Consider the following 12,815-nt stretch of genomic DNA (forward strand, 5'->3'; position numbering starts at 1 on the left):
ACAATAGTGCAAATGCAAACAATAGGCAAAAGCTTTTGTGAATCTCGAAGCAAAAAAGAAAACAGACTAAAAAAAGATACAATACATGGTTTGAAAAAAAAAAAACAAAATTTGGCAACGTCACTGCATAGCAACAAAACAAGTTGGCATAGCAACCTTGATCGCTTGAACAACTTGTTTGAAAGCTGCAAACTTATGTTGGATTGTGTAATGCAGTTGTTTAAGCATGCTTATAAACTTGTTGGTGTGTACGCTCCTGCACAAACATAATCAAAAGTGTATCTTTGAAAACCAAGAAGAAAATATACAAAAACATGTTTTATTTAATCTCTATTTCACTGTTGAAAATTTTGATTTTGCTCAATCTGTTGACATTTAATTTACTTATCAATTCAATTCTGAAATTAGTTAAAAACAATTCGTAGGCCCTTATTTTAAGGGGTTATATCTAGCTGTAAGTGCGAAAAAACGTTCTTTTTTGCGGATTTTTTGTGAAGAGGCATTTCATTATACAAACATAAAGAATACATGTACATATAGCAAATTTAATGTATAAAAATAATTCGCTGTGTATTTAGAAAAATATTGGGTTCCGTTATTTTTGTAGTAGATCTCCTAGACGACCTCCAAAAAAAGCTGTCTGGCGGTGAGCAAAATATCTCTGATACAAATCACCCAAAATTTAAAAATCCAAAATATTCATTTCCAGGATAGACAAATGTAGGTAATGAACGAAGGAATAGTCAAAATTTTGATTTCTGACGAAATGGCGGCTTCTCAAAGAGAAAAATTGTTTTTTTCACGAAAATTTACACTTTAAAATGACATAAAAAATCCAACTATTGTCAAAAACCTTTTTCCTTCGTTCATTACCTGACAAAAGTATCAAAGAAAATTCAGTAAAAATTTCAAGCCGATCGGTCCAGCCGTTCCGGAGTAATCGTGCTCACTAGTGATGGGAACTATCGAATAAAAACTATCAAACTATCGATAGTTGTAAAATATTCATTCATTCGATAGTTTAAAATCATTCATTCGAATAGTTTTTTCGTTCGATAGTTTTTTATTCGATAGTTTTTTCGTTCGAATAGTTTTTTCATTCGATAGTTTTTTCATTCGAATAGTTTTTTCGTTCGATAGTTTGTTATTCGATAGTTTTTTCATTCGAATAGTTTTTTCAAACGATAGTTTTTTCATTTGAATATTTTTTTTTATTCGATAGTTTTTTCATTCGAATAGTTTTTTCAAACGATAGTTTTTTCATTTGAATAGTTTTTTCAAACGATAGCTTTTTCATTTGAATTTTTTCATATTCAGTTACTGTTTTCTTTCAGTCTATTAGATTGTTTTTTTTTTTTTTTTTTAATTCAGTCATAATTTTATTTCTCTACTATTTGCTTTTTCCCTTGATTTCACAATTTAATTGTAAATGATTTTATCTGCATTTGAAGGAAGGACTGAAGGAAGATGAATGATGATACACATATTGTGCGATCTTCCAAATGATATCTTGAAAGTTTTTCAGGACTGAATTTATGTGTTTTACGTTGGAGTGCCCATATTTTCAAAACAAAGGCGGTAAAGAAAAGAAAAAGAAAGGCAGCACGGTGCATGAAAAGAAAAGAAGTTATCCGTCGGTCAGTGCGGTGTCATAAAAAAGTGACAAAAGAGAAAAAAATAACTCTTTGACCTGGGAAGCGGAACATGTTCATTGTTCAGCCAGTGTATAGTTTATGAACCTAATTAGTGGGAAAACCCATCTTTTCAATCACTTGACGAGACATGGCGCCGGAAGAAGCAAAACATTCGCGCACGCACAAACAGCAGGTATATGTGTCAACAAGTGGATTTTGTAAAGGGTTGTGAATGGGTTAGACAAAAATATGATGCAACTGTGTGGTTGGTTTGGATTATTGTAGGTAGGTATGTATATACTTTTGATATTTGCAATTTTGCATGTGGACGAGCAAAAATAAAAAGTGTAAGAAAAGGAAACAAATCCTTTCCAGTGGTCATTTCTCGACTATTTTTTTTTTACGATTTTTATATTATGTACTTCAATGTATGATGGATGCTTCTTTAAGATGAAATCGGATGAAAAGTGAAAAACTTGATAAAATATTATTTTTAAATAGCAACTGAATATTTGATAGTTTTTATTCGATAGTTTATTTGATAGTTTTTATTCGATAGTTTATTCGATAGTTTTTATTCGATAGTTTATTCGATAGTTTATTCGATAGTTTTATTCGATAGTTTTTATTCGAATGAATGAATGAATGAATGAATGAACTATTCGATAGTTCAAATCATTCAGTTACTAACTATCGATAGTTCAAATCATTCGATAGTTCCCATCACTATTTGATACATCAATACACACAAGGAAGTATATGTCGTTCACTGTGTAAAAAATCTGTGCTGTAGTTCTACCTGCTTTTCTTGTGTGCTTAAAAATAGGAAATATGTCGAAAAGGGGGAAATGGCACATTTTTTTTGCGGGTGAAATGGCGCATTCCGTAATGAAATTTAGTATTTGAGTATAGTGTTGGCATGAGCCATCTCACCCTCAAAATATTTTTTTTTTGTAATTCAACGAATTTAAAATTTTTTATTTAAGCATACAGGTTAGTATAAGGAAGTGCGTAAAATTTTTAAACATTTGCACTAACCTTATTTTCAGTAGTTCGTTAGCATTCGTGTGTACAAAATTGAATTAGATTAAAAAAAAAAAATATATATTACTAAAGTGTACCTAACAATGCCCACCGTTTAAAAAAAAAAAAAGTAATTCTAGTCGGGGTTCTTGGTCGGAACATTCTTTAAAGACCGCAATTAATGACATTAAAGCAAAGTTGATGTCAATTAACTTTGCAGCAAAGATTTATAACGTTCCAGCCACAACTCTAAGGCGACATTTGAAAAATTCTTCTGCGAATAAGCAATTGGGTGCTTCCGCGTGTTTGGGAGCAGAAATTGAGACAAAAATATGCAATCATATAAAGAAGCTGCAGGCTCACGGATTCGCTCCAACGCGAGAATCAGTTTGCAAGATGGCATATAGTATTGCGGAACAATACAATATCCCGCATAGATTCTCAAAAGACCTGAAGAAAGCAGGTAGGGGTTGGTTGGAGCTCTTTTTAAACCGACATCCAGATTTGGCGATACGAAAGGCTGAAGGAGTTTCCCAAGCACGGGTTCTTGGTATGAATCGGCAGGAAGTGGCAACCTACTTTGACCTTCTTGAAAAAATTCTCATCGAAAACAACCTAATGGGCAAGGCTCGAAATATTTTTAATATGGACGAGACCGGGTGCCAGCTGAATAATAAACCAGAACTAGTTGTGGCCGAAAAGGGGTCAAAAAATGTTGCAGCCATAACATCAGCTGGAAAAGGGGAGACAATTACAGTGATTGCATGCTGTAATGCGGAGGGAAATTTCCTACCACCAGTTTGTGTGTTTAAGGGCAAAAACAAAAAGCCAGAATTCGAGGATGGTATGCCACCAGGCTCAGTTGTATACATGGGAGAGAAGTCAGCATACGTGACAAGTGAATTTTTTTTTCTTTGGCTGAAAGAGCATTTTGTGCCCAGAAAACCAATGGGTAAAGTACTTCTCATTTTAGATGGACACTCATCTCACTGCAGCAACAGTGAAATGTTGGAGTATGCTGCTGTAAATGATATTGTGCTCTTGTGTCTTCCTCCGCACTCAACACAATTCCTTCAGCCGTTGGATCGAACTTTTTTTCGTTCTTTGAAGGCACACTACAACACAGCATGTAACACCTTTTTAAAAAAACAATCCTTCTCGAAAAATAACCAGGCTTCAGTTCGGAAAACTGCTCTACGAAGCATGGAGTTCCTCTGCTACTACAAGTAATGGAATTTCTGCTTTTACAGCTACCGGGATTTGTCCGTTTAATCCTAGTGCTATTCCTGACTATGCATTTATTCCTGTAAATGAAGAAGTTAGCTTAATTGAACAGGTAAATATAATTTTGTAAAATACTTTTGCGATTGTTACCTTACAAAACTTTTGTTATTTACCTCTCTTAAAGCCAATCATCCGTGAATCAACTCCAGAGCAGTCCTCAAGCCCACAACCACAACAAAATCCTCAACAGCAACAAAATATCCGGCAGGAACAGGTAAAAGATGAATAACTTCAAATATTCAAAACAGAGGTAGCTTTAAACTGAAATGTTTTGATTCCAAACAGGCTAGCATTGAAGACCAAAGCGGTATAACTCCAAGCAAGGCGCTTGCTATTATATCACCAATTCCATCAACGTCAAGGTCAACACGATCCAATACAAGAAAGCAAAAAGCTCGAGTCCTTAACACAGAAGAGAACATCAAAACTCAAAAAATTAAGAAAAAAAAGATGCAAGAATTGAAAGAGAAAAAACAGAGAGCAAGGCAACGAAAAGATTCGACGTCATCTGAGGGTACGATATCATTGCATGAATTTTCTGATGGACCTGAAGACTTCGGCGAGAATACCTGCGTGGGCTGTGGTGAAGACTATCGTTCCACCCGAAAAAAAGAAGACTGGTTGCAGTGTATTATGTGCCATAGATGGGTACATGATTCCTGCACATCATTCAACCACATGTGCAATGAATGTGGTAATAAGAACATGAAATAAGCTCATGCACCATCTCACCCATCAGGGTATGCCATCTCACCCACCCTATAGGGGGAGATGGTTTTTTTTTAAACTTTTTTCTTTTGCTAAATTAAAAATATAAATTCTATTCATAAAATTCGTAAATGAAACATAACGTTGGATATTAAATAAAGAAACTATTTGCATTGTTATCAATATAAAATATGGTTTATTTTGAAAGATATGACAAAAACAAAAAAGGTATACCATCTCACCCGCTTTTACCCTACATACAAAATTAAAAAATTACGATTCAAAATAAAGTTGGCATACCATTTGTTGTAGAGTCGGTTGGGGAAGTGCGCGCACATTTCACTTTAAGGCAAAATTGTGAAGATTCTGTAAGAGATATCAGCATAAAGTTTTTTACATTTGATAAACCTATATTTTGGGAACAAGAAAACACAAAAAAAAAGTTTTTTAGTTTAAATATTTTATATGTTTCAAAATAAAACCATAGGTATGTAGTCAAAGTGCGCACTCTTGCGGCTAAGTCAGGATAAGATCGCGCAAACTCTTGGCTAAGAGCGCGCACATAATTTTAATAGGAACCTTAACAGTTTACGGCTACTAATTTTCTAAAAACTTAATGTAATACTAAGTTAAACAAAACGTTCTTTCAAAAGTTCCAAGTTTTCACTAAAATGAATGAAAATATTAAAGAAAAAACAAATTAAGTTCAAATACAAAAACTTAAACTTTATTTATAAAACAAAACAAACAAAAAATATTTCTAATTAAATCAGAGCCTTTCTTTTTTAGAATTCATGAATAACCGCCTTCGTTTCTCAAGAATCAAGTTTAAAAATTCTCTGTAGGTACTGTAAATCAGATTAAAAAAAAGAAAAGTTTAATATGGGGAGAAGTGCGCGCTCTTACTCACAAAAGGACTGCGCGATTTTACCCACAAAGGTACTTTTTTTTCATTTATCAAATTTATAATAAAATAAAACAAATAACGAAGAAAAAAATAACAAAAATAATTAAAAATTATTTAAATTATTTCTATTTTAAGTGGAGCGATTGAATATAATTCAATTTTAAAGTTCAAGTTGAGGTCACTTGAACTTTAAAATTGAAAAATAAAACAAAGTTTAACAAATTTTTGACTAAAATCAAATATACATAAATATGCACTATTCAAAGATATATGCTACTCTCGGTATCTAATGCTGTCACTCCGACGCCACACACTTTTCCAGCACAACTTTTTTTTGTTTTTAGCCGAGTTTTTTAAACATTCTTTTAAAATAAAATGGAGTTGGGCACACTCGCGAAGATCGTCACTTATTGACGCCTTACTAAGCGCTGCACGGTAATCCATAATGACTTATCTCGTTGCAAAAATCATAACTTTTGAACGGATTGAGGTATCGGTACAGTTTTTTTTTAATTTGAAGGAAATTTCCAGGGCTGTTACACCAATGAATTTCAAGAAAATTGTCTAACAGGGTGTTTAGGAATCATCGACCGAAAACAGATTTTCTTTAAAAAAAAATATTTAAATTAAAATTGGTATGCCATTTTGTAGAAATCACTAATCCACATCTAAAAAAAGTTGAGATAACATTTTTCCATGATATTACGATGATAGAGAATGCCAAAAAAGTTGGTTTCGGAAGTCCGTCTGTCTGTCTGTCTGTATAAGGATCTACAGCCTAAACGGATGGACCGATTGACTTCAAATTTGGTATGTACCATTTTTTGGAATTCATTTTTTTGGACCAAAAATAACGGTACTTGTCATACACCAATTTCAGTAAAGTTGTAATTGCTCAAAAACGGCTCCAACGATTTTGTTTAAAAAATTCATTTTTTTTTATGACCAAAACTAACGGTACCTGCCATATAACGGAAATAGAAAAGTTAATTTTTTTCAAAAACGGCTCTAACGATTTTGATTAAAATTTTTGTGTGTAGTACTACACATAAGAGCCAACTTTTTAAATAAAAAAAATATTTTTTGTACCGTTATTAACGGTACCTGTCATAGAACGGTTTTTTTCGTTTCTGAATATCTCGTACAACATTTACCCGATTTAAATGAAAATTTTTATACAAAAGTGTGTAAGTAAAGATAATACTAAAATTTTAAAAAATTTTCAAAAAACGCATTTTTTGGTTTTTTAAAAAATATTTCAAAATTTTTTTTTGAAAAATCAATTTTTTGAAAACGGATGAATGAAAAATTTTGGAATTTAGTTTTTATGTGTAAATTAATTATTTCTTCAAAATGGCATACCAACTTTTTTTTTGAAAAATGTTAAAAAATTTTTATACATAAAAAATTATTTTTTTAAAAAACGGCTCCTACAATTTTCGAAAATTTTTTTCTAAAAATACCTTTTTATACAAGAAATAAAATGGCATATTTATTTTTTTTTAAGATAATTTAAAACGGAGTTTTATTAATTAATAAACCAGATTTAATTTTTTTATACTAATTATGAAATTTCTTCAAAATATCAAATTTTAAATTTCTTGTATAAAAAGCTTTAACATTATAGTTACTTTAAGCATAAGAGCAAGTACGTGCGACCCCAGTCGTGCAATTTTTTTTTTTTTTTTAAATCCGATATTCTCCGAAACGGCTTATTCGATTTCAACGAAACTTTTTGTGAAATCGAATTTTTAATGAAACAAATTTTTTTTGGAAAATCATTATTAACGGTACCTGCCATAGAACGGTTTTTTCTTTCAATCCGATATTCTCCGAAACGGCTTATTCGATTTCAACGAAACTTTTTGTGAAGAAGCACTTATATAACTCAAATATAAGCCAAAAATAAAATTTAAAAAAAAGATAATTTTTGGATTTTTAAAAAAATTTTGAAAATTTTTTTTCAAAAATAAAATTTTCGAAAACGGGTCATTTTATTTTTTGAAATTTTGTTTTTAGATGTGGATTAGTTATTTCTACAAAGTGGCATACCAATTTTAATGAAAATATTTTTTTTTAACAAAATCTGTTTTCGGCCGATGATTCCTAAACATCCTGTAAAACAATTTTCTTGAAATTCATTGGTGTAACAGCCCTGGAAATTTCCTTCAAATTAAAAAAAAAACTGTACCGCTACCTCAATCCGTTCAAAAGTTATGATTTTTGCAACGAGATAAGTCATTTTGGACAATCGTGCGCTGATTTCCTCATTTTTCATTTTAATATTTTTTTTGGACACAACTCTAGAAATAAGCAGTGCGCGCTCTTACCCACTGCGCAATCTTACCCCAAATGACTCTAATTATTTACACACTATATAAGGCCGTGTGTGAATTGGGTTAAATATTTAGCCGAGGTTAAATTGTTGACAATACATTTTTGAATACAAAAAAATTTTCAGCTGTCAAATATTTTACCCTGCTCTGGGATCCTGTTAAATTTTTATCTTCAGAGGATAAATCATTTGCAGAAGGATTAATGTTTTTTATTAATAAATAATCAAAAACTGAAAATAAAGAAATAAAATTGGGAAAGCAATGCAACATTATGAGTGTGTATTAGGGAAAATCAATATTTTTCAGTATATTTCACTTTATCTGTGTTTTATTTTCCTCGTGACAAGGATACAAATGTCAAAAACTTATCCTCGACCAAATATTTAACCAAATTAAAACTAAGACAAAAAAAATGTTCCGTTTTCCTTAATTGATATTTAAAAAAAAAATATATTTTTCTCAATCCAAAAAATAAATTTTTCTATATTAAATTAATTAATACAATCAAAGCTTTTGTTAAACAAAAGCTTTGATTGTATTATTAAATCTGTTGAAATTATTGAGGTTGTCATTTTAAACAAAGTTAGAAGTTAATAGCCGTTCTACACTGTGCGAAACTTCAACCTTGTTAAAATAAACGGAAACCGCTTTGATTTAACTGTTTTTCGGAATGATTTTGCCATCATTGTGTATTTTTATTCAAAATTGAATCAACTTTGACCATACTACATTTTACATTGCGATTTCAGTTGCATGGTTTGTAAAAATCGCAGGGACCGGTTTCGAAAAAATTACCTATATTTTTAGAAAATTCTGTTCAACTGTACTAAAAGTACGAAAATAATTCAGAAATGTTTGTGGTTTCGATATATCGACGTTTCAAGAGCGATCATTATTTTGAAACATCAAACAGGTAAAATAGGCATTAAAAAAAAAAACTGTTACACTCATGAAACTTGGCAAAAAGTTTGCTTTTGGGATAAGAACCAAGTAAAAAAAAAAAGATAATAAAAAAAAGTTGGGTGGAAGGGTGTTTTTTCGCGGACTGAAAAAAATTGTTTGTCGAATATCATCTATGACACATTTTTTCAAAATCTAATAAAAATAAAGTCAATACAATTGCTCTAACAAAAATTACACAGGTCAACACGAAATTTGTGCTTGGGTTGTGACTATGAAATTATGATAGATATATTTATACTCATCTGGAAAATATTTTTTTTTAAATTTGCTTTTGAGGTCAGCAGAGCAATTTCCAGTTTTCAAGTAAATCTGTCTTTTACAAAAATTGTCGTGTGTAATTTTGGCAAAAACTCGAGAACGTCTTAACCGATTTGGCAGATTTTTGTTTTGTTTTCTTTATTTTAATGCTGTTTTCATATTCATATTCAGAAAAATTAAAAAAATGGCAAATTTAAGAAGAAAAAAGAAAAATTAAATCGAAATTTTCGTTTTGTTCGAATTTTTGTCAAATGGGAGCTTGAGACATCATTTGATACCTTCTATTTTCAATATTTATGGTAAAAAAATTCACTCTGATGGTATTTTTACTATACAAAAATAACTGCCTACACAAATAACTGTATCCAAACTGTAGCCAAACTAATTCATATTGAAATTCTTTATTTATTGCAAAGTTAAATTGATTTGTTTGCATAGTATTTTTTATTATTTTGTTGCATAAACAGGGTGTCTAAAAAGTAATGGAAATGGGCTGATAGGCTAACTTAAGATCTTTCAGAATTTTTTAACTTGTTCATCCCAAATACTTACAGTTCTTGTGAAATTTCGAAAAATCCCTACTTTGCAAGAGTATTTTGCTTCCTCTGCCCATAATTTTCACAATTCTTTCACTAAAACATTGCCTAACAATAAGAAACAATTAATTAATAAAAGTATTTTTTATTTCATACTCCATTTTTCTACAAATTAATTAACAGTTCCGAGTTTCATAAAAACTCAATTTCTTACTTTTGTTTCAGAGAAACAAACAGAAATTTGTATTGTGTGACTGGTTTATTATTTTTAAAACTTGTCCCGGTATTGCAGTTGAAGTTAGATAAAAAAATATTACAGTTTGAACTCAACAAAACAGGGTTTTTCGGAGCAAAAAACCCTTGCACTCATCATAACTTTTTTCTTATAATTTAAGTCGAATAAAGTGCTGTGGCAAAAATGTAGAACTTTAAATTATCTACATTTTATACCTCAACATTTTTTTTGTACAATGCACGGTTCTAGCACTATAGCTCATAAGACTCGAGTTATGCTCACAGGGTATGAAAATTGTATTTTTCCTCTTAAGAGTTATATTTTCTGAAAGCTAGTGTCTAAAGAAATAAATTGCACATGGGTTGCCTAGCGATATCCTGTCAAGGCATAGGGTTGCCAGGCCTTAAAGTTTATTTTTGCGTATTTTTGAATACGCGACCCTGCTAATATGGCAAGCCAAAGAGTTATAAAAAAAATATTATGTCATAGGAAATTTAATTTAAAAATTTTAATTTTCAGGATTTTTTAAAATTTGAAGTTTTAGTAGGGTAAACAAAGGTGACTTTAGAAAAAGGGCAAAAATCTATTTTCTAAACAAAACGTGATAGAAATAAAAATATCATGGTTAAAAGGGTGTTTTTTTGAGTGAAAACAAAAATGATGGGCCACCCTAATGAAATTTGTTAAAAAAAATTGATCTTGGGATAGAAAGCAAGAATAAAGAGTTTTCATTCAAAAAAATTTAGGTGAAAGGGTGTTTTTTTCGAAGAGACAGTAAAATCTGTAATTGGTCCCAAAAAGCCAATGTTTCGTGAAAAAATGTCTAAGAACTTAAGTATAAACGTTTAATTTGTCATCAAAACCAAATATAAAATGAATCTTTGGCTTTTTGGGACATATTACAGAAAAAACACCCTTTAACCAAAATTTGTTTTTATGAAAATTCTTTATTCTTGATTCTATCCCAAAATCAATGTTTGATTTTATCGGACTTATCGCGGTATATAATTTATGCCCCTTCGGTTTTTGTGGGCTGGGTATTTTGTACCACAAAATTCGTGTTCGCCGTTTAATTATATGATTCCTAACTTCTTAAATGCAAGAGTAATTCACAATTCAAAGTGAAAAAATACTTATATTAGGGGTGCCAACCATTGTACCCGTTACGCTTTCTGCATACATAATCATTAAGTTGTTCATCGTAGTCGTTTTGATTTGCAATATACTCTTCCAGTGATTCGTCTCCAAATTCTATTGTGTTCATAGAATTGAGAAGAGAATTAAAAGAGTTGATGTCAGGTTGGTCAGGATAGACATTACCTATTTGAAACCATGTTAATTTGTTCATTACCTTGTTCAAAATATGGATTGTTTACTGATTTAGGATAGGGATTAGAAATTACTGGTGATGTTGAAACGTGAAAATTTTTTGGGTTTTAGGTACCCTTAAAGCTGGGTACACAAATTTGAAAATGTAAGTAGGCAGGAATTTGTTGCTAATTTGTTACCCAAATCTTGGATTTGTTGCTCCACGATTTGACCTTCAAATCGACTCCAACAGATGCAATTTTGTGGAGACTTTTTATCTATACGCTTTTTCAAAAAACTAAAAATGCCAAATTATAGACAGAATTTGTTGCTCTGCAAAAAGTTATTTTTAAATTTTCTATCACCACCCAATCCCATCTTGCATTTGCGAGGATGCCCCCGACATTTTTTAGATAGAAGAGAGTCTAAGCTAAGCATGATGTATTTTACAGCCTTTAAGGGGTTATATCTAGTTGTAAGTGCAAAAAAAAACTTCTTTTTTGTGGATTTTTTGTAAAGAGGCATTTAATTATATTAACCTAAAGAATACATATCCCTATAGCAAATTTAATGAATAAAAAGAATTCGCTGTGTATTTAAAAAAATATTGGGTTCCGTTATTTTTGTAGTAGATCTCCTAGACGACCTCCAAAAAAAATGTGTCTGGCGGTGAGCACGATTACTCCGGAACGGCTGGACCGATCGGCTTGAAATTTTTACTGAATTTTCTTTGATACTTTTGTCAGGTAATGAACGAAGGAAAAAGGTTTTTGACAATAATTGGATTTTTTATGCCATTTTAAAGTGTAAATTTTCGTGAAAAAAACGATTTTTGTCTTTGAGAAGCCGCCATTTTGTCAAAAATCAAAATTTTGACTATTCCTTCGTTCATTACCTGCATTCATCTATCCTGGAAATGAATATTTTGGATTTTTAAATTTTGGGTGATTTGTATCAGAGATATCTTGCTCACCGCCAGGCAGCTTTTTTTGGAGGTCGTCTAGGAGATCTACTACAAAAATAACGGAACCCAATATTTTTCTAAATACACAGCGAATTATTTTTATGCATTAAATTTGCTATATGTACATGTATTCTTTATGTTTGTATAATGAAATGCCTCTTCACAAAAAATCCGCAAAAAAGAACGTTTTTTCGCACTTACAACTAGATATAACCCCTTAACTCCATCAAATATTATACACTTTGGCCAAAAAACAAGTGATTTTTGATTTTTTTAGCATTTGGATAGGGTTGCCGAGTACTTGTCTGCATTTGTGAGGTGGCACCCGACATTTTTTAGATAGAAGAGATTCTAAGCTAAACATGATGTATTTTACAGCCTTTAACTCTATCAAATATTATACACTTTGGCCAAAAAACAAGTGATTTTAATGTTTTTTAGCATTTGAGTAGGGTTAACGAGTACTTGTCTGCATTTGCGAGGTGGCACCCGACATTTTTTAGATAGAAGAGAGTCTAAGCTAAACATGATGTATTTTACAGCCTTTAACTCTATCAAATATTATACACTTTGGCCAAAAAAACAAGTGATTTTTGCGTTTTTTAGCATTTGAGTAGGGTTAACGAGTACTTGCATTTGCGAGGTGGCACCCGACATTT

At 31.2% G+C, this 12,815-nt stretch overlaps 2 protein-coding genes across 9 annotated transcripts in view; both read left to right on the forward strand.

The window, feature by feature from the left end:
• Nucleotides 1-12,815, forward strand: part of LOC129905220 (receptor-type tyrosine-protein phosphatase mu) — a 1,191,339-nt gene that overhangs the window by 531,980 nt on the left and 646,544 nt on the right. The window lies entirely within an intron of this gene.
• LOC129905229 (uncharacterized) lies at nucleotides 1,209-6,709 on the forward strand. 3 transcript variants are annotated; one of them, XM_055980672.1, is made up of 3 exons: nucleotides 1,209-3,993; nucleotides 4,066-4,155; nucleotides 4,227-6,709. In XM_055980672.1, exon 1 carries the CDS (start codon nucleotides 2,859-2,861, stop codon nucleotides 3,885-3,887), a length of 1,029 nt encoding a protein of 342 aa, XP_055836647.1. In that variant the 5' UTR covers nucleotides 1,209-2,858; the 3' UTR covers nucleotides 3,888-3,993; nucleotides 4,066-4,155; nucleotides 4,227-6,709. The 3 variants fall into 3 exon arrangements, with proteins under 3 accessions (XP_055836647.1, XP_055836644.1, XP_055836643.1); XM_055980669.1 differs by having other exon boundaries at nucleotides 1,209-4,155; XM_055980668.1 differs by having other exon boundaries at nucleotides 4,066-6,709.

Source organism: Episyrphus balteatus, chromosome 1 (genome assembly GCF_945859705.1).
Source record: "Episyrphus balteatus chromosome 1, idEpiBalt1.1, whole genome shotgun sequence".
Lineage (NCBI taxonomy): Eukaryota > Metazoa > Arthropoda > Insecta > Diptera > Syrphidae > Episyrphus > Episyrphus balteatus.

Excerpts from the sequence above, each read along its gene's own strand:
- LOC129905229 (XM_055980669.1), top strand. The coding sequence starts at position 2,859 with ATGTCAATTAACTTTGCAGCAAAGATTTATAACGTTCCAGCCACAACT.